This window comes from Meleagris gallopavo, chromosome 11 (assembly GCF_000146605.3).
Source record: "Meleagris gallopavo isolate NT-WF06-2002-E0010 breed Aviagen turkey brand Nicholas breeding stock chromosome 11, Turkey_5.1, whole genome shotgun sequence".
NCBI classification, from domain to species: Eukaryota; Metazoa; Chordata; class Aves; order Galliformes; family Phasianidae; genus Meleagris; species Meleagris gallopavo.
The window spans coordinates 11,340,850-11,366,260 of record NC_015021.2 but is presented as its reverse complement, the minus strand read 5'-3'; the positions used below and the strand labels follow the sequence as shown (position 1 = coordinate 11,366,260).

Here is a 25,411-nt window from a genome sequence, read left to right as displayed (position 1 = left end):
CCAGCTGCAGCTGGGTGGCACCCGGCTCCTGCAAGGACCGAAATCTGGAGAGCCACACCCAGAGAACTCAATAGCATTTGGGATCCAAAAGTTGTGTTCGTTTTTCATATTCCCTTTTTAGGAAGAACGAGCCCTTTTAGTTTACGTAATTGCTCATATCGAGATAAAATTCAGAGCTGTTTCAGCACAGGAGCACTCAGAGTTCTGTCAGTCCCCAGGCAGACCAAAACTCTGTGAGATTATAAATAAATCCTAAGACTTTGTATTGTCATTACATTTATTTTCTTTCTGACTCCTATCAAGGCACCCCCCTGTCCTAGCTGAGAAGCAATCAGATCGTTGTTATTGTGCTCTCCCTTTATATGAGAACAAGAGGTCAGTGGATGACATTACTGCTTTGTAAATTTAGAACAAATAAAAGGAAATGCTACTTCACCTAATGCGTCGTCATCCTGTGGAATACACTGTTCCAGGATGTTAGTCAAAAGCTGTGTCTGGAACATAAAAAATAGCCAGAGCATGCTCCTAGCTGGCTGCATGTGCCCCAGGGGCTGCCCGACCACATGGCTCGGAGCAGCAGCTGTGCTGTGAGCATCACTGGGCTCCTGCCTGGGGGAGGACAGCTTCTTAGGGGGAAGATTGCCAAGGCTCCTTCTGGTGGTGATGAGGATGGCTTCTTGCTGATGTGGGATGTCAGACTGATGATCGGCCTCACCCAGCCAGCACAGAGTATGTAATGGTTCCTGAATTCCTAATTATCCTCAGAAAAACATTTAAGTAAGTGTAACACCACTGCAGGTTAAACAAAAAACCAGCTTTGTGTGCTTGTTTCGTTTCTCCAAAGAGTCATTACACGAGTTACGCTACAATCTTATCTGTCCTTCACAGTGAAGCCTGATTGCCCCACTTGGTCCTCCTTAGAACAGGAGTGAGGTCAGAGATTGTGTTCTACTTCCCATTTCTGAAAATACTGCTCAATCCCAATGCAAACGTTGGTTTAGTGTTGAGTGATGGTGAATGTTGTTCATAAATTCATCTTGCACAAAGCGATGTTTTATTTACAGTTCTGTGGTTATACAATAGACCCTTTATTTTAGTTCTGTGACTCCTTGGCTGGATGGTTCAAGTATGAAGACCTTGATCTCTTTGTTTGTCCTCTGCCTTACGAGCTTATAACTTTATTTGTTCAGCAGAAAGCTGTCTGATGCTGTGCGTGGAGATTTAAAGCTGAGGCATGGATGTTTTCAGGTGTTGATGATTCCTCTGTTTGACTCTCTCCAGTGATCCAGGAAGTCTGTATACTCACACTGAGCTCTTGGCTAAATTCTCTGCATTTCTGTCTTTTATACCATTGGCTTAAACTTCACGTCTTCCAGAGTGAATTAAAAATAATACTGTGCATTTGCCTTTTTTTAACTGAAAAGAGAAACAGGAAAAAATACAGCCCTGAATGAGTGCGTTCTGTTAATAATTAGTGTCACCAGCTGTTTTAAATTGTTTTTTTCCTTCTGCCCAAGGGCATGCCAGTGACTTATTGAGTGAACTGGTAGCTCCTCATCCAAAATTGCTCTTTTTGAAGCAATAAAAGGTCCTTGGAAGCTTGGACTTTCCATAGGGTACTGCTCTACGTAGGCAGTTATGGATGTTCCAGCATGGGGCCCTGCTCTGCTTGATTTTTGTTGGATAGTTTAGTTCAAATTGCAACACGCATGCTGAAACTGTATTTCTAATAGGGGCCTCATTAATGTTGGTGTTTGTAGTGTGTTTTTCTAGGGGCTGGCAGTACATCTCAGTAAAATTTGTTATTGCAGGTGGATGCTACAGTCTGTCCTACAAAAAGAAATAGATTCTGAAAACTAAAATAGAGCAGAATCTTCTAGATACATCTTTTTTGTATTGATGTTACATCTATACTTCTTACCATGCACTCCAAGCCATTTGGACATCAGCAAGAAGTTTGACATTCAACTTCTGATGTTTTAAAATCTGTTATATGGATCGTAATGAGAGAAGTGAGAAAGAGAGCAGAAAACAAGTAGTTAGCAGGTTTTATACAGGGTTGTGTGTGGGCTCTTCGTGTTCCTGAGCAGCACCCCTTGGTGTGCCTGGGGGGCACACGGATCTCATCCACCTCACCTCATCCTACTTCATGTTAATCTTGAGTTTCAGATGATGGACACAATCTGCTGGAAAAGCAAATCCTATGGACAAATATTTTTTTCTTAAGAGTTATGTGGGGGATGCAGAAGGGAAGGTTTTAAAGTTGACACATAAGAGAGTGTTAGGAAGTGTGGGGAAGAAAGGCTTTTGTCTTAAGAAGAAGAGATGTCAAGTTTGGACCCCAGCTGAATGGATAGCCCTATGGGTGTGGTCCCCTGAAGAACCAGGAGCTTTTCTTTCTCTGTGCTACTGCCATCTGATAAACCAAGAGAGAGTTGTGGTAGCTGTGTGGAAGCATGGCTGCCTCCCTGGGCCGATAGCATCCTTGACAGGGGTCTGGCTACCATGGAGCAGCAGCCCAGAGTAGAAACACACGGTCCTTTGGGATCACTCTTGGTGTGGCTGTCACTGAGCTGTGGAGATGTTGGTTTGTCTACCAGTTTTAGGATTTTGCCCTCTTAAATGCCTAATGTTGTACTTTTGGTCTGATATACGAAATGTTATCTAGTTTGTTAATTGATAGAAAGTGGTGTATTGTGCTGTTAACAAAGTATTTTAATGCTGTTGCCAATTTAAAAAGTACTTAAGAAAACAACAAAAGATCTGCACGTGCAGTATATTAACTGTTACTATTCTGTGCTTGATTTGTGTTGTGCTATTACTCAGATGTGAGACATTTCCTTACTCAGTTCTGCACTGAGAATGAGAACTGATAACCATGTGGTTCTATAAATTTAGCAGAAGAATTAACGTAAGCTATGGTAGAAGAGAAACATAATTGCAAGATGTAAATGACTTGTGTTGTGCAGCTTGTTACCTCTAGAAATAGCATCAGTAAACTGCACTTATGGTAACATGTTCTCTCCCTGTCTCTGACTGACATACCCAGTGTACTCATTAATTGTCTCTCTCTCTTCAGATTATCACTCCATGTCGGAAGCTCATCCTTTGTGCTGATAACAGAAAAGAGATGGAAGATTGGATTGCAGCACTGAAGACTGTACAGAACCGTGAACATTTTGAGGTAATGGGAAAATGTGTTCATTGTACTGTGTGTGTCCTCTCCTAAGCAACAGCTTGTTATGAAACATAAAAATAATTATTCCATTGTCTTTTCACTCTTCAGTTAACCTCCCTGTCTTAATTCACATCTTGCCTGCTTGCTGTTCAGCTTATTTCAGTGTATCTGTTCACTTTCTGGGGCTTTAATTAAACCAGCAGTGCCACCAGAAAAGAGCTGTCTGTGTTCTTCCCTCCTTGAAGCTTGTCTCCCTGTTGTCCCTCTTCTATGCTGGCACAACTGTTCCTCTGCTATGCAATAAACTGCATCGGGGAACTGGTCCTGCTGAAAACTTAATAAAAAAAAAGAAGGAAAGGGGAAGGATCAACATCAGCAGCTAAGTTCTCCAGCTTGTTTGCATATGCACACTTGCAGTGAGGCAAGCAGGGGAAGTAGCACAGGAGTAAGCAATCTCTTCTGGCTTAAAGAGCTTCTAGAGCTACTGTGTGTAAACTGCACGTGGCCAAACCTACTTCCCCAATAAAAGCATTGTATTTCTGCCTTTTCTCACTGCTGTATGCAAGTCTTTTTCTAAGGGGAAAAAAAATCTTGTGTTGCTACATTAGATTTTGCCATAATACATTTATTTTATTAGTCTACCCAGTACAGCATGGACCATTTCTCAGGGATGCACAACTGGTACGCCTGCTCACACGCTCGGCCAACATACTGCAATGTGTGTCGGGAAGCGTTGTCTGGAGTCACATCACATGGGCTCTCATGTGAAGGTACGTGTTGCTTTGTCTCCTGTTTTGGGAACAGCATTTGATAGCTTGATGACGTGTCCTAGAGGATTTTTAAGAGGAATATTGTTAACAGTCTGCAAGAAGATGATGTAGAAAAGTACTGCATAATAAACTTGAGGGAGCCACAGCCTGTATGTGAAACTGAAGATCATTTTTTTGACCTGGTGCTGCATCCTTCTGGCTGCTGAATCCCTTTTGGCTTCTCAGACAAGTTTTACATAGAAGTCAGAATGGGATTCTTGGCATTTTTTTATTTTTTTATTTTTTTATTTTTAAGTAGAAATGATGATGTTTTCATATTGATTTTAGTATTGGACTTGATGATAATATAGCTGATTTTTTTTTCATTACCCAACTACTGCTATCCCTTAGTAAAATCATACTTCTGAAATTAACAAGGATGTAATTCTCAGTTATTAGATAAAATATTAATAAGAATGCTCTTGTTTATAATAATATTCATATTTATAAGAACCTCCTTGTTAAATGCTTAAATAATGCTAGGAAGATTGGATTTTATTTTTTCAACTTTGCTATAGCAGACGTGCCTGCCTGGGCACTGCTCATACTTCTAGCAGGAATGAGACTACTTCCACACTCTGTAAAATGACGTAGGAGTGTATGACTTCATAAATCATGCCAAGTTGAACAAGGTGATAGTGAAACTTTGTACAAGCAACTGGTGAAATTGATGAGGCAAGAGTTAATAGCTAGCTCATCTTACTCAGTATGCTTAGAGTTGGTAGTTTTGGCAGTGCTAACAAGACCAATGTGTGCCCATGCTTTCTTCTGGAGCCAAGTGTGGTCATTTGGGAGAAAGCTTTTGCACAAACTGCCACATTATATGTTCTAAAGCTGGATTAATACGTTGTTCTTTTTTTCTCTAGTGTGCAAGTTTAAAGCCCACAAGCGGTGTGCTGTGCGGGCCACCAATAATTGCAAGTGGACAACTCTGGCCTCTATTGGGAAAGATATCATTGAGGACGAAGATGGGGTAGGCATCAATCTTAACTATTCTAACCTTAACTTGATGTGGAAGCACTGGTATGTGCTTTCTGCTCTGTACAAATACCACTTGTGCCTGTGTGTGTTAGTGGTGTGGTATAGGCAAGAAATTCGGTGTGAAAAGTCCAACCAAGGCAGTGAGGACTCCTTAATAGCAAGAGACTCTTGCCGTGGGCTAGGGGGAGTTGAGGTTAAATGGTTGGAGGCATAGGGAACTTAGTCTGAGTTTTGGCAAAGGAAAGACAATGAGTGGTAGGAACAGTATCTTATTATATCGAATGTCTGATGCAAGTCTTCATTTCCTGTGTAACCTGAGGTAAATCACCTGGTCTCTGCGTTTGAGCATGATGTAAACTGCCAAAAGAGATTTTTAGGTGTTTTCTAAAAATTGCCTGTGCTGTCCTCAAAGAAAATTGCCTGTGCTGTCCTCGAAGAGTGCATGTTAAGACTTGCACAGTGTATATCTGAAAGCCACAGCGCATCCTGCAGCCTTGAGTTGCATGCTGGTAGGTCCATGGTGGTTCTCTGCCTCTGTTCCATTTGTAGATCTCAATGCCACATCAGTGGTTGGAAGGAAACCTGCCCGTGAGTGCCAAATGCACTGTGTGTGATAAAACCTGTGGCAGCGTCCTACGTTTGCAAGACTGGCGCTGCCTTTGGTGCAAAGCCATGGTAAGTTGAATGAAAATGGTAATTCCAGTAAGAGGGTAGTCTTTGATCAGCTCTATGGTTTGTCCCTTTAATGAAGTTTACTTGAAATGAAATCTCTTAATAATGCTGACAGTATTTGCTCTGAAGGACTTCATTGCTTTCTCCAGATGATAGAGAGGCTGCAAGAGGTAGGAGTATAAATTGTGCTGAAAAGCACCACTGTGATGCATAAAAGTAAGAACCGAAATTAATACCTGGCTTCTCTGCAAGCTCATTGTCTTTTGATAGTGAGCTTTTGTAGAAGAATCTAATCGTTGTAGATATGAATCAGTGCCTCAGGTATGGGAGATCTCAGATTTTAAAGAGCTGCTATTTGGCATTTCTACAAGTTGAAAAGATGCATCAAAAAAGATTACAGAGAATACAACGCTATTTTGATAATAGTAGTTTCCTTTCCCACTGCAGTAGGTTTATCTTGCCTGAGCACTGTAGTGGTACAGGTCTTGCTATATTTCCAGTTGTCTTTGAGATTAATAAGGGAAGCGTTACAAAGTATGAGTTTATGGAATGTTTCAGAGGGATGCTCAGACCCCATATAAACCCTCTGTCTTGCAGTCTTCTAATGTCTTAAATGCCTTGTTCTACTTCATACTTATTTTTGTGTGGCTTGATTAATCCCTTCTTCTCTCAGTTCTTGTGTCCTTCATGTGCTCCTGCCTCGTCTTCTTGAATTTCCAGGTTTTTTTCGTTGCTACGTTTGATCACAGAAACATAGGCTGGCTTGGCTTCGGAGGGACCTTCTAGTTCCAGCCTCCTGCTGTGGGCAGGGCTGTCATCCATAAGATCAGGCTGTCCAGCTGTCCTGCCCGGCCTTGAATGCCTCTGGGAATGGGACATCCACAGCTTCTTTGGGAGGAGATTTTGAAAACACAGCACCTGAAGGCTCTTAAAGCAACATAATTTGTTATCTGGTCTTCTCTAAACTCACACTGCTAGTCTTGTGAATTCAGATGTTGGAAAAAGTACATATTAATGTAGAGTAGAGGAGAGTTAATAGAGGCCTGATAGGTCATTCTGTAACATAACTAACTGATTGACGCTTCCTAGGGATCTTTCCATCTTTCTTTCCTTCTTACCCTTTGAAACCTCTTGTTGGATGATTCTTTGTACATCACAGTTCCCAAAAGGATCTGAAATGAATTTGTTTGTTTCAGGTGCACACAGCATGTAAAGAGTTGTTGCCAAGCAAGTGCCCTCTTGGGCTGTGCAAAGTATCTGTCATTCCTCCTACTGCTCTTAACAGCATTGATTCAGATGGTAAGTATCATTACTAAGTAATGCCTTCTTTCTCTTCCTCTCACTCACAGTCCTTCCAGTTAACACTGTTAATGCCAGATTCTTTTGATTTAAAATTCTGCTTTTGGTGCTGTTGCAATTCCAGACTAGAAGATCTTGCTGACGTATGGTGTTGAGCTGTTTGCTTTGCTTTTGCATTCAGTTTATTACTCTGTCAAGTTTTTTGCTGAGCTGCAGCTGTTAACATTTATGAAGAACCAACTCTATTGCAAAAGCGGTTTGGGAGGGCCGGGGAAGCTGCAAAATTTGGCATACTGTTAGATGATAAGTGTGACATTTGGCAGCATGAGCTATGGTTCGTGCTGGATTCAGGGCTGTGCACATTTGGCATGTACTCAATGAGTGCCATAAGCACAGGGAATGTATTAACTTTTTCAAACTAGGGTATGGAATGTTGTTTGTTTGTTTTCTCATTCCACCTCTTGACTTTTCCTCCCTGCCCCTCACATCTTTCCTTAACTCAGGTTTCTGGAAAGCTACTTGCCCACCTTCTTGCACAAGTCCTTTGTTGGTCTTTGTCAACTCAAAAAGTGGAGACAACCAGGGAGTAAAATTTCTACGAAGATTCAAGCAGCTACTGAATCCAGCGCAGGTATTTGACCTTATGAATGGAGGACCTCACCTCGGGTAAGCAGATATTCTATAGAGGTGTACATTCCTTGTAAATACCAGCAAAGCATGTTTATATAAGCTCATCCTCAAATGTAAGAAAGAACTTATTCCTGAGAGAGGAGACTGGACACGTAAAGTTTGAGGGAGTTTTCACCTCTCAGTGTTTAGTGCTATTGATTAACTCAAAATATATGCTGTTGAAGAAGACTGCTCTATCCATTTGTCAGTAATAGCAGAACAGCTTGAGGGATTTTGGGGGAATTCCAGCAACACTCCCCTGGAAGAAGACCAAGCATGGAAAGATGAAATCCAAGAAGTCCGACAGTGGACTTGTAACAGACATCTTGAAATTTTGTCAATGAGTGTTAAGTTAAATCAACTGCACATTCAGATGTCAGAGATAGCAAATGAATACTGTTAAAATTAGATAAATCCAGACATAACCTGGTAAGTGTGTGAACCGTCCATCCTTTAAAGATTTAATGACAAGGCTGATAAAGTGTCACTTAGTGCTTTCAGTTGCTTCTGCCTAATGATCTGGCATTTCAGATTTGTTTGCAGGATTTCACTAGAATAAGTATTGATTAAAGAAAATGAGAAGAACTGTGGAACAAATCCCTTTGCTGTGTTTCTGCAGCTCTATTTAAGAAAGAAGTTTGATCTCTAGTTTGCTCCCTCTAAATGCTTCTGTTGCATCGGATTTGAGTAACTGTCTTATGAATCAGTGCTTTTTATTACAAGAACTAACACAGGATGAACCTCCATTGTATTTTTCTGTATTTAACTCAAACTCTATGACCTGCAGATGCAGGGTGTTAAATCTAGAAGCATCCATTCTGGGATGAGTGATCACTAAGAGCTGCTCCAGACTGTTATTGCTATCATAAGAAGTTGTTCTTTGCCATAGTGCATTGCAAAAGACTGACCTTTAAAACTGCAGTGTGCTATCCAGAGGATGTGCTTGGCTGATAAATAATTTACAGAGAACTTTTAAAATTAAATATTTTTTTTCTTCCTCACCCCAGTCGGACAGTGCCTATAAGCAGAAGCAAAGGAAAGGAGAGCTGTGGTACATACTTCTCAAACAGATTGCTCTTGCTTTTTTTAAAAAGGAAGTGATGGTACGGATTAAAGGCTGCTTCTTAATAATTGAAATATTCTAAACTTGTGCCAAATTGTACCCTAAGATGTTGTCATTGCTGATAGATGTGTCAGTAATGCTTGAAGAAGTAAGGATTCTCACGTGCTACAGCAAATACTTTCTAGGCAATAAAGAATAGATTAAAATGAATGAATAAAAGCAGGCGATAGTTCTGGGAGGTGTTCACTAAGAGACAGTTTCAAGCAGCTTTAGGAGAGGTTGTTTTTGCATCTAGTATTCTGGAAAGAGTGAATAAAACAAATTCCCACTTGTTTTGGAGTGCTGTTCGCTGCCTGCAAGACAGATGAGGTGCCAGAGAGTTGATTGATGTTGCTTTCCCAGAAGCTCTGAAGCTTGTGAGGTTTTATATGCTCTTGTAGTTGTCTGCTTTCTGAATGACTGCATCAGTTCCCGCTCTACTACAAGTCTTGCTCTAATTGGCATGGCCTTGAGTATGGAGGCAGTGACATCAGAGAACTCTCAGCAGTGACAAATAACTAGTGTTAGGCTGAAAGCAGCAAATGTGCAAAGAGGAATTAATTCAATGGATAAAACTATCACATGCCTGTTTCCTCTTCTGTTCAGACAAAAGTGCCTTGCTTTAGAAGGAGAGTCCGCCTGGGTCATATTTCTGTAGTGAATAGCCATTGTAAATTGCTTAGCCATATTAATAATTCCTTATTAATAATCATTTGAATTCATTTTAATCTGACAGTGGCCTGTATTCATTGTGAAATCAGAGCCTGCTTGAAGTAAATCTGACGTGATCATAACCTGGATTAGAATTGTTTACCATTCCTTTCTATAGCATCTGATTGTTCATCTTTCTTGGTTGTTTTTTTTCTTTCCCTTCTCTGCAGTTTACGCTTATTTCAGAAGTTCGACACTTTCCGGATCCTGGTTTGCGGTGGGGATGGAAGTGTTGGCTGGGTTCTCTCTGAAATTGATAGCCTCAATCTTCACAAGCAGGTACCTGCTCTATGAGCTTGTTGGGTGTAAGAAGGGAGGAACAACAGCGGAGGACTTCTACTGATTATACAGCTGTAGTTTGCCCTGAGACTGAAGCTGCTGAAAGCTTACTATAACTGTGTATTTGCAGTCATTTTCTGCAAGAAGCAGCACTGGACTAATTGATTATTCCTATCTGCAGTGCTCCTCTGCAATTTCCTTGCACAAGATCCAGTTTTAGAGTGGCTCTGAGTTAATTCTGCTGCATTGTCAGCAGGAACTTATACTTGGAAAGAGCTGCCATTAGAAAACAAGGATTTCAACTACAGTAGCAATTCTCATCAATTCCCTTTAATTCTCATGCTCTTTCCAAGCCTGGGATACCTAGAAATTTCATTGGAATAGAGATGTCATACAGCGTTTAATTCATTTCCATTTTGTCTTGGCGATGGCTGTGCTGATTTTACAGAAAAGGCAATGTCGCCACCTGATGGTTAAGTTAGTCCATCCATGGGATGCAGTACTTTTTAGCAAGGTGCTCTGAATGGTAGTGGTAATACACTCCTCACTCAACTGATAACTTAAAAGCAGAGAGAACTTTTCCTTATTTGCAAGCTCTTTTGACTGTTTTCTTCATCCAGCTGCTTCCCCTCCCCCTGGGACTTGCTATTTCTCAATAAGGAATCTTTGTAACAAATAAATCATGTTACTTTTGGCTGTTTGTGGTTTGTGTTTTTCCATTTGAATATCAATTTTTGTTTCTTTTTCTCTGATGCAGTGCCAGCTGGGAGTGCTGCCACTGGGAACAGGGAATGATCTTGCTCGCGTATTAGGCTGGGGATCTGCTTGTGATGATGATACCCAGCTTCCACAGATCCTGGAAAAGCTGGAGAGGGCGAGTACCAAAATGTTGGACAGGTGAATAATCAATGCTAAGCTGCATCTGTTGGGCTTCTTAGTAATTTCAGTTTGAATTTTCTTTGATAATCTTCTGTCAGCTTTTATCAACAAAAGCTAGTCTTGCTTTCTGTGTCAGTGCTGCGGAATTGTAGTAAGGGAAATGGGTGTCCAGAAATTGGCCCACTTTCCTTTAGGAATGCAAGGTCAATTACAGTATCTGTGCTTTCTTTTCAGTGCAGTTTTCTTACTTTTGAGTGGGACTTTATTTCAGAGTTGACCTTGTTCCAGAATTCTTGTCAGTTTAATTTGACAACCTCACACGTGATGTTTCAAACTGTTTTTTCTTGGGAAATTTGAAGCTATTTATCTTGAGTTTGGCTTTTAAATGAAAGCTGAACGCAGAAATGGACATGTTTACCTCTTGATATAACCTTTATATCTTCTTACATTTTAAACTTCTTGTCTTTACAACTGTATTTTGGCCTCTAGCATGTTGAATCAAGTAATGCCCATTGAATTGTTGTGAGTAAGGAAAGAAGTAAAGAGAAGATGCATGTGCTGTGGGATAGTTGTTCATAATTCTGTCCCTCTCTCTGTCCTTGGTTCAGCCCCTGTGCAGTTTCAGTGACTTCCTTCCCTGTGACTTCCTTACATCATTTATGCCCCTAACAAAGTGCTCTTTATCCTGCTTAAGTTTCTAACCAGTTAGATCCTCTGGGTAAAGGAAGAAATCATCTGCCATGCGGTGACATCTATTATGCCTCCTTTTCAACAGGTGGAGCATTATGGTGTATGAAACCAAACTCCCTCGGCAGGCCTCCAGTTCCACAGTCACTGAAGATTTCAGTGAGGATTCGGAGGTACTTTGCAAGATGCAGAAGGGGCAGGGAGCAATAGCCTCAGAATGGACAAGATGAGAGGCAGTGAGACAAGATGAGAGTTCAGATGGATGTCATAGGACCTACATAGATCCTGGGGCTTTAAATCAGTGAAATATTAAAGAGGAGGTTGAGGTTAACAGAGTCAATGACCATAGGGAGTGCTTTGGGACAGGAAATAATTGACTACTCTGCTCTCATGATATGTTGTTGAAATTGTGGAAAGCTGCATAGTAGTAGTCACAGGAACTATAATCTACTGTGGATTTAAACATTGGGCTTTAGAGATGCTGAGAACTGCACTGCTGATGATTTCTAGGTTCAGAATTAGTTTTTTCATCAAAACATAGTCTTCAGAGAGTAAATAAATTCTGGACCATAGAACATTTCCAAGGCAAAAAAGAAGCTATGTAGTGATAGGTACTCTCTGGGGAGCTGAACATAAACATTGTGTGCTCTGATTTTGGGAGGCAGCACCTCAGTGGCTTGTTTCTGACTGTCACCAGGTGCAGAAGATTCTCTTCTATGAAGACTCTGTTGCTGCTCATTTGTCCAAAATTTTGACTTCTGACCAACATTCAGTGGTCATCTCCTCAGCCAAGTGAGTACTTAAAGGAGAATTATTCTAAATGAAAATTGCACTGTGAAGATCCCGAAACAATCCTTGCATGACTGTGTTTTCCTTACCATCTTTGTCTAGGGTGCTTTGTGAGACAGTGAAGGATTTTGTGGCTCGAGTAGGGAAAGCCTATGAGAAGGCAACAGAAAGCTCAGAGGAATCAGAGGTCATGGCCAGGAAGGTAAAATTGAAAAAATGGTTACGGTTTCCTATTCTGACATTGAAAACTGTGGTTTTCAGAGAAATAGGATAGCAGCAGTTCAGCAAGCTCTAAAAGGTTGAGCTATCTAGACCCACTATTAGTCCTGCTTAAAACTTCTTCTTCACCCTGTAGTGCTCTGTCCTGAAGGAGAAGCTGGACTCATTATTGAAGACACTGAATGATGAATCTCAAGCATCTTCATCTCTGCCAAACCCTCCTCCCACCATTGCAGAGGAAACCGAAGATGGTGATGGGTCAGGCAGTGCTTGTGATTCTTCCAGTGAGCGGTCAGTGGGCTCTTCATGTACTGCACGGCCCCAGATATTTCGCCCCCGGGAACAGCTCATGTTGAGAGCCAACAGCTTGAAAAAAGCCATTCGTCAGATTATAGAGCATGCAGAAAAAGGTAACTTGTTAGGAGTCCTGCTTGTGGCTTATTATGGGCTCTTGAGTGTTTCCATTATTCCAAAGGAGAGTAGAGTTCTTTATTAACAACAGCTTTCCTTAGCTGGAGAAGCTGTTTGTTAGCCCTGGCTGTCTAGTTCCATCTCTGCTAAGCCCCCAGTGTTTGAAACATTGCTTGGTAAATGAGTCTGAAGTTCAAGGTATGTTCTCCCCAAAGGGCTGGTTTAGGAAGTCACTACCCTCCCACACTCTGTTCATTTGGGTTTCCTGTCTGTCCCCACCCATACCACAACTGTGTCAGCGCAACTGTTTGTGTGGTCTTGCTGTAAAACAGATCTGAAAATACTTGGGAAGAAAGTATTTTAAGTATTTTTACTTGAATTGTTTCAGAAATCTCTTTATAGTACAGCCCAGCAAAACAGTGCAGTGGTACAACTGAAAGGCAATGAACTGTAGCACAAGGCAAGAGAGAATGCAGAAACTTTTTAAATGAGCTTTCTTACTGGGAAAATGTTATAATTTTGTACCTTGATACAAATCAGTCTTGTTCCTGTGTTAACTTCCTGGGCAGGTGATCCTCTTCTTCTCGCCTTGGCCCTTATTATGACCCCAGCCACTCACACCCCTAGCTCTAAGTTTCATTTCCTTCAAAAAGCTTCAGGCTCGCAGATGTTAGTCATAAACCTGGTGGTTTAACTCAGACCAAAGGAAGTATGTAACAGCTTCTGATTGAAGATAAAAGTATTGAAGTTGCAGATGTTTGTCCATGTATACCTGAACATGCACTGTAGAGAGCAACTCTGTAATGAGTTAAAAATCTTTGCAGTGTTACTTGGATTTCCAGCACTGCATCATTGTGTGCAGCCTTGTTGAAGGTGAAGATACATGAAATGATGGAAGTTGAGCAAATAGCCTGCTTCTCTGAAGCAGAGATCCTGACCTCGGTGCTGCCTCACTTTGCTGCTGCTTACCTTGTGCTGATTTGATGCTTTTTGTAGTTCTTTGTAACCCAATCTATTCGCTTAATCCAGCAATACTTTGTTTGTTTGTTTGCTTATTTATTTGCTCAGCTAGCAGGTTGGATTTCCTGGTGGATAGTTCTCATGATCTGCAAATTCAGCACACGGTGAGGGAGAGGCTCTGAAAGAAGTGGTGAGCTGGTAGTTCAGCTGTACCCTATGAGAGGTCATTTGGGAGGAAGCACTGTTGTTTATATTTGATTATTTAAGCAGTGTGCTAGCTTTAATTCTTGCCAGTTCTTGGGCAAACTCCAATTACATTTCAGATGTATTTATTCAACTTGTCCAAACCATTTTCCTTCTTCCAAAGAATGCCATTTGATCTTTTCTTTTGTTTGTATTGTTTTTTACCAAGTTCCTCCTGATTGTATGTATCTAAGAGACCTTTTCAAGTGACTTGTCTTATTGCCTACTACAGATTAAGCAAACAGAAAATTCAGTTTGATCAATCATTTAATGTCCCACTGGTTAGAATTTCTGGCAGCATCTGAATGTGAATAAGTGGAAGCCCAGCACTTGCAGCACAGTTTGCATCTTGGGAAGCCTGAATTAAAAAAAGGCTTAAAGTTGGATGCTTCTGTTTAGAACCTCATTGCTGAAGCTCTCTGCGGAGAAAGCAAAAGACTAAGCCATCCCAGTTCCAAAAGCTCTTCAGAGCAGAGTTTAGGTGAGGCAGATGATACAGGAACACTTTTTGTTATTCCTATGCTTTCATATAAGTAATCCCTACAGTATGATGGGACTCTAAAGATCTTGTTTCTGTCACTGGGGATGTGTTCTCTTCCTAGAAACGTTGTAATCACCTACTTTCTCTTTCTTCATAGCTGTAGATGAACAGAATGCCCAGACTCAGGAGCAAGAGGGCTTCCTGCTTAGTCTCTCAGCCTCTGAAGAGGGCAAGGAGCTAAGGAATGAGGACAAAATCTCCCTGCAGTCGTCACACAGCAGCAGCTATGGATTGTCCAAAGGGAGGAGCCAGAGGAAAGGTACTGCTTCAGGGCTGCAACCGTGCAGCTCTCACCTGCAAACTGCACTTCTGTTAGTTGTAAGAAGTGAGGGATGTGTTACGTGTATCCTTCCATATTCTGTTCTCTACTTGTTAACTTCAGATGCTTGGCTTTGCATATTTCTGTGTTCAGCCCTGTGTTCATATGCACCATTTTTTGATATGTTGCTGATGGTCTAATTTCTTAGCATATGACAGCTAGGATTCCAAAATTTTCTTACCACTTAGCAGTAATCTGCATTCTCTTGGCTTCCAGTGCTTGGACAAAAATGGGCTTGAGAATTTTTCGTGTCATCTACCTGATGATTCATCCCTGTAAGCTCCTGCCAATCCTTTACAGATGACAGGGAACAGAATCCAGTTAGTTTAAATAAGTCTGTTACGTGAATAATTTTAGAGATCCTCAATCGCTCCAAGTTTATTTGGAACTTAACTGAATATGAACTGGGAGCCAAATATGCTGTCTGTCATGCTGCTGGCACCAGAAGATTTTTCTTGTCTCTATTTCTAATAATTGCCTGTCACATTTCTGCACCTCAAGTCTGTGAGGTTTTCTGGCTGCATATATGCCTCATGTCTGTCTCTTCATGACAGCTCTTTCACAGTGGCCGGAGTGTTTTTGTCATTGACTGATTCTTAACCCAGTCTCCCTGCTGAAGTTGTGCTGTTATGTGCTGGTCTGAATCACATCATGTTTGTCAATAGCCATGTTTGTGTTATGTTTTACAGCATCCAAGTCTCCTTGTGAAAGACAAATAAGCAAAGGAAGTTTATCACTGGGCAGTTCTGCATCTCTTCCTCCCCAGACAGGAAATCGAGACAACTTGCCAATGCTGAACACAAAAATCCTCTACCCAAGTGAGTGTAATACTACTGTTCATTCAAGCAGCCCACTGGAATATGGGTGACAACAGAGCAGGCTTAAGCCTCTGTATAAAACATGAATTTTTTCTGCCGGATGTCCTTTTGCTGGGTCCACTTGGAAATAAGTCTCTTTGTAGATAACTTTCCACTAGAACAGAACAGTGGAGGCATGGAATGATTATAATAATTTTCAATACAGCTGAGACCTAAACACAGATTTCTATTAACCCTGTGCAGTGGCAGAATTTATGTATCAGTTACAAGAAGGTTCTGAGCTCAGGGAGCTTGAGAAGGCTGATAAGGTGCCAGGCTGCTGAGAGAAGTTTCTGGAAAGTGGCAGCCATGGACTGGGAGCAGTAATCTGTGTGAAGAGTGCACAAACCCAGCAAAATTCCAGCCTCATGCATTTTGTGTAGCAGCTTCTGTCCATTACTCTAGTGCTGTCTTTCTACCTGTTCCCCCAGTTTCTGGTACAGACTGATTCTTCTGGAAGGAAGCTATTTTCTCTCTCTTTGAAAAAGTTAATGTTGGTGCGTTGTCAACAAATAATTTCAGAAGCTGGAGACGGTAATTCTTGGGTGACAAGGAGAGTAATTTCAGTCCTCCTTCTCTCCTGCTCCGTGAAGCAGGGTGTTGCATGTCTCACCCTGGAGCAGAATACCTACTGTAGTGAATACGCTGCCATTGCCCATTCTCATGTGTCTGTTGGCCTCAGGTGACATCGTGTCACTCAACAGGCAATCCCATAAAGTCTTCTTGTTGAGAGTGCTGAGCCTTCTGGAGTGGAAAAAAGCACTATTGCTCGTTGCTTTCCTCAGTGAGTGACTGGAGTTAACGTTAGTCTGAGGCTGAAATGACATATTTTCAGTTTATTTACTATCATGATTTTCTCCTTGCCAATTTTCCTGCAGATATCCGTGCTGGTATGTCTGGGTCTTTGCCTGGGAGTTCTGTCATCAGCCGCTTGTTGATCCATGCTGATCCCTTCAACTCTGAGCCTGAAAATCTGTGAGTATGCCCATTTGAAGTCAGTGGGCATTTCCAAATGAACATCAGCATTGTGCTGACAAGTAGAGACATTTGGAGAGCTAAATAATGGACTGCAGCAACTCAGAGTTATATAAATGAAATCATATGCTGGTGCCAGTGAAGGTCATCTTATGTAGTTATTATACATGCAGTGACATGTGAGACTCACAGTAGAAGACTTCAGGTTTTAGGTGAGAGAGTGAAATCCAAATCAGTTTTTTCCGAACACTCAGAAATTACTCCAGCTTTCAGTGAGCAGGCAGGAAGTTGTGTGGGAATCAGTACCATGGAGGTCAAAGAAATCTTGTGGACAGGGCACAGTAGGGCAAACAGGTAGCAAATGTGATGTGAACTCTCTCAAATTGTTTCTATTAAATTATTTAACAGAAAAATTCAGTTAATACATATTTAATGTGTTTGTTTGTTTGTTTTTCCTCATGGGATTCAGTGTCCCTAAAAAGAGGTTACTTCTGACTTTATTTGTCAGGCTGTAATTAACACTAATATATACATACTTTAGCAATTAGCATTGCAAATGTTTTGTGTGCCTTTTTCTCAATTCCAGTGACCAGGCATGTAGCTTTTTATAATTCAAATGTAGACTTTGGAGTGTGTTTTTGGTGGCAGGGGGAGAATTCCTCCACAGATCTTGTGGCTGTGAAGTACTCAGGTCACAGGCTGCAGACTGGGGACCTCTGCTCAGTTGCCCATTTTGTGGTTTTAAGTTTTAGGCACTTCCCAACAGTGCTCATCTGGCACGTTGACATACAGCCTTCTTGTTCTCCACCTTTTTATACCTTTTCATTAGGTGGACAAGTGAGACATGTGAGATGTATCCCACCTGGTGTATAGACTTAGGAGTGAGAGTTTTGGGGTTGTGTTTTTTGTTTTTCTTATTTGACAGTGAATGTTACACAGAGAAGTGTGTGATGAATAACTACTTTGGAATTGGACTGGATGCGAAGATTTCTTTGGACTTCAACAACAAACGTGACGAGCACCCAGAGAAATGCAGGTGGGTTTGATATTGACTGATTTCTACTGCCAGAAGTGACTGAAATCAGTTTATGTTTTCATATGTGCTTTTGAAGCCAGTTGTCTGGAAATATGCTGATTAGATACATCATCAGTCTCATTTGTGTGATCTTCTGTTTTGAAGGTTAGGAAGAAGGCTTGAAATCATGATGGAGAAGATGATTTTTCTAATTTATTACTGATTCATTATGCTGCTGTGGATCTTAGAGTAGCTACATCAGTGTGGATGCAGTGCTTTAGTTCTATTTACTTTGTAATCTCACACACAGGCTTTTCTCCTGGACTTACTGTTTAGCTCAGATAAGAACACATCTCAGCTTTAAGTGCTACTGAGGCTGAATTTGGCCTTGATACTAAATTAATACAAACAACCACTGTATCAGTCTCAGGCTTTGGCCTTTTAAATACCTGGGCAACTAGAAGATGATTTGTATAGCATGGGGTTGGTACATTTTCTTGACATGAGCTAATGTTGCAAACCACTGTTGATGTCCTGGTGTATGAGACTGACCCCTTCTGTGCTGTGGGAATCTCTTTTTGTGTCTGGTAATATATGTTGCTCAGTTATCCCAAGTTTCTACATGACACTTTTTTTCAAGGTGAATATTTTCTTAATGTAAGTGATGGTAATTTTGAGTTTGACCCTTTTAGAAGCAAAGCTCATTAGTATTTTAGGATGTAGGAGGTGCCATTTCAAACTATATGGATGCTTTTGCCTCTGAGTGAAAAAGTGAATGCCACTCCTGACCCTTTCGCTTTTGTTTTGCTCCCTTAGAAGTCGTACTAAAAACATGATGTGGTATGGAGTATTGGGGACCAAGGAGCTGCTGCACAGAACGTATAAAAACCTGGAGCAGAAAGTGTTGCTGGAGGTGAGGAATTAGCATGTCCTTCTGGTGCCAAAACTGGAATACCTGATTGCATCTCCTTCAGATCCTTTGATTTTGGGGTTTTTGGCATGGTGATTCTTCTTGCTGACTAGGATGTTTCCCTTGCCTGCTCGATGCAATGTACTTGCTGTATCTTTGTGGCAGCTGGAAGTGGTTTTTCCTAGTTCTGGAAAATAACCTGTATTCTCAGCCCATTATAAGAAGCGTCATCATGTTGGGAAGTAGTAACCATCCCCAGCTCCATGTTAAGCATGGGTAGGATTGTTAGATGTGGTGTCTCATGTGAAGACAGCATTTTAGATGGTGTGAAGGAGAGCTTTAAATTTAACTATGCTTATAAGGTAGATCAAACAAGAAAAATAATTATTCCTATATTGCCTACCCACAGTATAAATGACTGTAACAGGGAGACCCTCATCTCAGCAGACTGATTGGTGGTTCAGAAGTTTTATTCCCCTTTCTGGAATAGACTAAAAGGCTTGCCAGCCCTCTCAGGTGTTCCTTTTGTCTGTCTGGTGTAAAGAAGCAACAGTCTCTCTCTACAGCCTACCTCTGCCAAAGGAGAGGTGGAACATGAATGAATATGTTCTTTTACTCTGTTAGATGGAAAAATTAAGCTGAAGAAACCTGAATTAATTTATTGCTTAGCTGTTCCATACAGGCTGTTCTTAGAATATATGCAGTGGCAGGAAGACGTTCTTTACTGCTGTGCTGATAGTAATGATGCCTTCCTTTCTGTACAGTGTGATGGGAGGCCAATCCCTTTGCCCAGCCTCCAGGGAATTGCTGTACTCAACATTCCCAGCTATGCAGGAGGCACCAATTTCTGGGGTGGAACCAAGGAAGATGATGTGAGTATTCTCTTAAGATATCTCAGGAAATGTTTTAAATTGATGTTGCTTCTGTTGGCTCCAGGACAGAGCTGAGTACAGAGCTTTGAAGAAAAGGACAAGGGGCATGTCTGCCTGTATTTCTTTTGGGAGTTGGCTAGAATACTGAAAAGTCAGTATTCAGCCGCTTTGCACCCAAGCAAATCTGTAGTGATTCAGAAAGAAACCAGATGCTGTCCTGAGCACTTCACTTCCAAGAAGTATGCCAAATTTTACTCAGAAGGTGGTGAAGCAATGAATCAGGTTGCCCAGAGAAGCTGTAGGTCCCCCATCCCTGGAGGTGTTCGTGACCAGGCTGGGTGCTGCCCTGGGCAGCTTGATCTAGTGAGGGGAAACCCTTCCCATGGCAGAGTTTGGAAATGAATGGGCTTTAAGGTCGCCTACAGAATGGCTTGGGTTGAGATTTTATGAAATTGACCTTCTGCCCTCAGTCTACATGAGAAGTAAAGCCCCTTGAAGGAAAAGGGAGCTGGATCCAGTCAGAAACGTTGTATTATTTGAAATGAAAGGAGTGCCTATTCTCATAAAAATAATTATTCCCTTATGGATACAGTCTTTGTGTTAGAATTATGCTTTCACCATTGGAAGCATGGTGGAAATATTGAGGCTCTTTTTATCTTTCTGGTATCACTGCAAATCTTCACCTTCTATCCTCATTGTTAATTCTGTATAGATTAAATAGCATAACTGAAAACTAAACCCTAACTCTGTACCAGCAGGGTGAAAAGGAAAACCTCTCTAACAGAGCTGTATGTCAATTGAATTCTCCCTCCCTTGTGTTTGACTAGACATTTACAGCCCCCTCCTTCGATGACAAGATTTTGGAGGTGGTAGCCGTGTTTGGTAGCATGCAGATGGCAGTGTCACGAGTGATAAACCTACAGCATCATCGGATTGCACAGGTATCAATTGCTTTTATGAACTCTTCTTGCCGTCTCCACCTCCAGCCAAGTGATGTTTTTGCCAGTTTCATTCTGTAGAGCCTTCCTTCCTGTTCTCTCTTGCCCATGAAAGAAGATCCGCTGGGATTGAGAAGGTGCATATTCAGGGGCAATGTGGATATGGAGTTTTATTCTGGTGTTCATTGTGAGAGGAGTTAGATGGGCATTTCTAAATATGATGGTCCAAAGACAGAGCAAATGATGCCTGCATGATCTAGTAGAAACAAAGCTACTGTACCTGAGGAAGTGTTTTGGAATGAGTTTCTCGTGCTTCTGGAAAAGCAGTGTTTCTGCATTGCAATCATTTCTTGCAGTGTCGAACTGTGAAGATAGCCATCCTGGGAGAAGAGGGAGTTCCTGTCCAAGTGGATGGAGAAGCCTGGATCCAGCCTCCGGGCTACATCTGGATTGTTCATAAGAACAGGGCACAAACCCTGACCCGAGACAGGGTAAGACTGCCTTGAATGCATTGCACAGCGCACTCTTGTTCTGATGTCACGTATTCCTGCAGTGTGTCAGTGGCCACACATGAAAGCTTATCTTGGTAGATGCAAGAAGTAATACTTTGTGGAAAGAATATGATTGAGCTTGCATTCACTACTTGGGGAATCGTATAGGTAAAGCTTTGGCAAGTTTATTTTGCATCATTCTTCTAGGTGCCCAGTGACACAACATTTCTTAACATGCTGTTTGTCCCACAGAATTTCTGACCAGTGGACTGGCTAGATTCAACTGTTCAATATTTTGATTTCTCACTATTGTTCAGTATGTGACTTAAACTTCCTTTGCTAAGAAAAGTGTCTCTCATGCCTGGTTCAGCAGCATGTGCTCATCTAATTTCTTAAGTTTTAAATGTATCTGATGAGTACTATCACGTAAGGAAAGTCCTCTTGCTATTTTAAAGTATTGAATGGTGGGAAGCTAAGGGAAAAGATAAAGGAATTGCTGTAGTGAGAGCTCAATAATTGTCCATTGATAAACAGTTTTGTTGACAAAAGTTCTTAATAGTTACCAGCATAGCATGCTTTGAGAGCAAACTGAAGTCAGCTGCAAAGGACACATCTGCTGAAAAACAGGCAAAGAGAGAATAACTAAGAACAGGAAAAAAGGGAAAGCAGCCTGATACAGACCAGGGACATTCCCTGTCAAGAAGCTGCAAGTATGATAGTGTGAAAAGAAAGGCAAGGTAGGCCTGCAAGGCCGCTGTCATGATAGCGCAGGGAAATACCCAAGCTCTCCCTTTAGTTGGGAGGGAGCAGTGGGTATTGGCAGATGTTAGGGTGGAGGAGACAGAAATATGTGCACAGTCTTTCCTAAGGGGGCAGAGAGCTTCTGCAATGTCTCGTTTTTCAGAGGGAGAGTGAGTAAGATAGCACACAGTCAAATGCAACAGGATTCCTGCTGAAAAGGTGGGAGAGGGAAAAGGAAAGGCAGCCTGTACGTGAGTCCTAGTGGGAAAGGAGAAGGAAGCACAAAGGCAGATGGGACACACGTGTCCCTAGAGTGTGCTGTGTGTATTGGCCTAGCTGATGCTATTGTTGTGCCACCCCACTTCTCCCTACCTGCAAATCAGGTTCTGCAGGCATGGAGCTGCCAGTGATCAACAAGTTTCAGTTTTGCAAAGTGGCATTCAATTCTTATCTTGACCACAGGCTTATCCTTATTTCTGCTGTCCTTGTGATTGTCACTGCACACCCTTCCCTTCATGACACAGAATCAGTCTGTCCTGTGAAGTAGATGAGGTGGGGTCCTGTTTTTGAGTGTGCAACCTCATACTTCTGGTAGCATTTTTCAAACATGGTACGGGATGTTTAGTTTCTTCTGAACCAAAGTTGGAAAAACTCACATTACCTCATGGCCTTATCTAACCACTGAAGAGACATCATCAAGACTGAGATCAGCAGATAGCTTCTACAGAGCTGACAAAGCTTGTTTTTATCTTGTATGAGAAGCAGCAGGGGAAGGCAGTGCTTTACCTCAGGACTTCACAGGTATTTGCAAATGCAGGAAAATGGTGTGTCCCCAGGCAGTCGTGTTCTGTTAGACACTGGATCGTCTGCTCCCTCCTTAGCCCTGTGCTCCTGACCTAGTTTGTGCTCACTTGAATTTCCAGACCAGAATCCACGACTACCATTTTCTTTTCCTTTCCCCTATACCCTTTACACTCATTCTCCTTTCCTCTTCTGACTCCACAAATTTCTGATTTTTTTTTCCCCTGTGAGTGGTGTGAATTGTTACCCCCCTCTTCTCTGAATTCTTTCTGTTTTAGTCGTCCCCTTTATGGTCCCTTCCCTTGTCTGATCTTCTCTATTCTGATTTCATGTGCTCTTTGCTCCATCTCTCTTTGCCAAGTGATTCAGTTGTGTCAGTTCTTGTTCTCACCGTATACAATTTAGATTCTTCTGCACTGGATCTGTTTTGCTTCTGCTCCCTCAGCACTAGCTGATGGTAGCAGAAATATTGGTAAGGCTGCAGGTAGGACAGGCCCTAGCTCTGTGTTCAGCTGCTAGTCCTGCCCTTACTGCAGAAGTTCAGTTTACTTCCAGATAAGGAAAAGTCTTGAACATTTTTAATTTTCAGCTCTGAGATGTAACTCGAAGAGAGATGTGCAGTAATTCTGCTGCTCCTTCCTTCCCCCAAAACTTGTAATTTGTCCAACCTTATGGATTTTTGCTGAATAACAGAAGACACTGTCTTGGGGACACATGTCAGAAGTCAGATTCCTGCTGCAAAGTGTAGAGGCAGTATAGATACTCAAAGCAAAGACACTGGGGAATTGGGGTCTGGCACACAGAAGTGGACTAACAATTTTACTAAAATAAGACTTAAATAGAAACTAAGCCAAGGCAGGGGAGTGACATGGAAAAGCTCAGCTGAAACTGCTAAAGTTAGCAAAGTTACCAACAGCTGAACAGCAAAAGTTGACTATACCAAACGTGTGTTTTACAGGCATTGGCCACTTAAAACCCTTGCGTTTCACAAGAGATTTATCTTACAGTATCTTATAGTTTGCTTGCTGTGGCTTTTTTTTAGGCATTTGAGAGTACCCTGAAGTCCTGGGAGGACAAACAGAAGTGTGAGTTGTCCCGACCCTCCTCTTTCTCTCTGCAACCAGAGATCATGTCTGAAGAAGAATCCACCCAGATCAACCAGTTTGGTCAAACTGCAGGTGCTCTGATCCACAGGTGAGGCTCCATTTGCTTTTGGTGAATAAAATTGTTCTCTGGTGCCTAATGTTCTTGTCCTACATTTCTGTTCACTTTCATCTTCTACCATGCTTATCCATGTTGCTGGGAGTTGCATTTTCATTGTGCATTATCCCAGCTGCATGAGGACTGAAGTTGAATAGGCTTTCTTAAGTTACTCCGAATAAAATATATTACTTTCATGAGCAAAAAGGGATCACTGAATTTTGAAACAACCCAATGGCTTTGATTGTCAGTGACTGTTAGCAGAAGTGAAACAAAGTCCTCTCTAGGAGCTCCTGTGGCAAGTTGGTTTCGTGTAACCCTGATGCCCAGCATCACGAAGATGTCACTTTATACTCATCCATTACTCAGATATTCTGCTCCTTGGTCTGGGCTTTTGAGGGAAAATGCCCAGAGTCATACCAAAGAAATGTCAATTAAACTGCTGTGTGTGCAGCAGCCTTTTAAATCACTTCACATTAAAATATCTTGGCCGCATTTCAAACTGATTTCAACTCATGCACAGAATTGAATGTCTGGAGTTGTGCATGTGAAATCTGCCTTGCTTTGCCTATGCATGCTCACCATTGAGGGGAGAACAGCCCTGCTTTGCCAGAGAAGACTGTGCCTCTCTGTACCTGTCAGTCTGATGTGTATTAAAAGAGATACGCAGTCAGAAAAGATCTCTTGCTTTGAGCATATGCTGATGCAATCTGTAATTCTCTCTTTAGCATTCGGGAAATAGCCCAATCCTACCAGGACATGGAACAGGAGCTTGCCCATGCTGTCAATGCCAGCTCCAAGTCAATGGACAAAGTCTACGCTAAATCCAAGTCTACAGAGGTACTTCACTCCCTTGGCATCTTTCTTTTGGTTCTTGTTCTGTAGCACTTGGTATCCCTTTCTGATTGACCAAATGTAGGCCTTGCTTCTCTAAGACTTCTTCCTTTTGACTGCTCAAACCTCTACATTTCCAGGCTTAATTGCAAGTAAATTGTTTCCTGCAGGGTCTGAACTGCAGCCTTGTTGTAGAGATGGTGAATAATGTAAAAGCCCTGCATAATGAGACGGAACTACTGCTGGCAGGCAAGATGGCACTGGTAAGAAACACAGAAGTGAAGCGGCCTCTCACTTCCTCTCCTCTCCTAATATGTATGGCCTTGGCAGCAACATAGCATTGGTCGTGGTCATCTTTGTCTTTGTAATAAGTCAATTAAAATGTTGTCATACAGGAATTGGAATGGTGTTGCTGGATAGATATGATGAGCAGTCAGGCTAGTTTGCTCAGTTTGGAGCTCAGAAAAGATACAAATTATTAACTGGGCAAAGTCTGAGTGGGGTGGCTGCTGTGCATATCCTTCTAAAATGAGGAACTGCCCTGTCAGCTAGGAATTTCAAGGCAAGGACACGACTGTATGTTCCGCTGTACGGCTTTTAACTCTACTTTGCTTCTATTTCTGATCCAGCAATTAGATCCTCCCCAAAAGGAGCAGCTCCAAGCAGCCCTGGCAGACATGGACCTCCAGTTGAGGAAACTGGCATACATCCCTTGGCTGTGGCAGCTTATGGAGCCCTGTGATGAGGAGGTGAGGAGGACCACAGCTGTATTTTCTTAGCTGTTTTTCACTACTTGGTTGTGTTTGACTTCCTGTGGATATATGACTGATGTGAGAAAAAAATTACTGAGAAGGAAAGTTGACTCCCTAAGACTAAGGAAAGTAATTTCCTGCTGATGTCCCTTGACTGACTTGGGATCAGCTTTCTCCATTTCCTTCCCTGTCTTGGTGAGAATGAGTTTAGAATTTTTTTCCTCTTTTGCAAAGTCATTGACCTGAGTTTGACAGTTCTTGTTTTTGGTCTGTTCCA

The 25,411-nt window shown here is 41.8% G+C and overlaps 1 protein-coding gene across 6 annotated transcripts in view; it reads left to right on the top strand.

Annotated features, from left to right (window-relative positions):
- The window catches only part of DGKD (diacylglycerol kinase delta), a 46,342-nt gene that overhangs the window by 14,444 nt on the left and 6,487 nt on the right, over window positions 1-25,411 (top strand). For all 6 annotated transcript variants that reach the window (XM_010716602.2, XM_010716601.3, XM_010716600.2 and 3 more), the window contains 24 exons: window positions 3,080-3,184; window positions 3,816-3,948; window positions 4,854-4,960; window positions 5,518-5,643; window positions 6,837-6,939; window positions 7,443-7,605; window positions 9,592-9,700; window positions 10,458-10,597; window positions 11,355-11,439; window positions 11,964-12,058; window positions 12,158-12,257; window positions 12,411-12,684; window positions 14,527-14,688; window positions 15,438-15,566; window positions 16,484-16,580; window positions 17,506-17,616; window positions 18,412-18,508; window positions 19,270-19,377; window positions 20,205-20,318; window positions 20,672-20,806; window positions 23,391-23,542; window positions 24,277-24,388; window positions 24,553-24,645; window positions 25,012-25,131. In XM_010716602.2, the coding sequence (XP_010714904.1) occupies window positions 3,080-3,184; window positions 3,816-3,948; window positions 4,854-4,960; window positions 5,518-5,643; window positions 6,837-6,939; window positions 7,443-7,605; window positions 9,592-9,700; window positions 10,458-10,597; window positions 11,355-11,439; window positions 11,964-12,058; window positions 12,158-12,257; window positions 12,411-12,684; window positions 14,527-14,688; window positions 15,438-15,566; window positions 16,484-16,580; window positions 17,506-17,616; window positions 18,412-18,508; window positions 19,270-19,377; window positions 20,205-20,318; window positions 20,672-20,806; window positions 23,391-23,542; window positions 24,277-24,388; window positions 24,553-24,645; window positions 25,012-25,131 (2,970 nt within the window). The remainder of the gene's footprint in view (window positions 1-3,079; window positions 3,185-3,815; window positions 3,949-4,853; window positions 4,961-5,517; window positions 5,644-6,836; window positions 6,940-7,442; window positions 7,606-9,591; window positions 9,701-10,457; window positions 10,598-11,354; window positions 11,440-11,963; window positions 12,059-12,157; window positions 12,258-12,410; window positions 12,685-14,526; window positions 14,689-15,437; window positions 15,567-16,483; window positions 16,581-17,505; window positions 17,617-18,411; window positions 18,509-19,269; window positions 19,378-20,204; window positions 20,319-20,671; window positions 20,807-23,390; window positions 23,543-24,276; window positions 24,389-24,552; window positions 24,646-25,011; window positions 25,132-25,411) is intronic.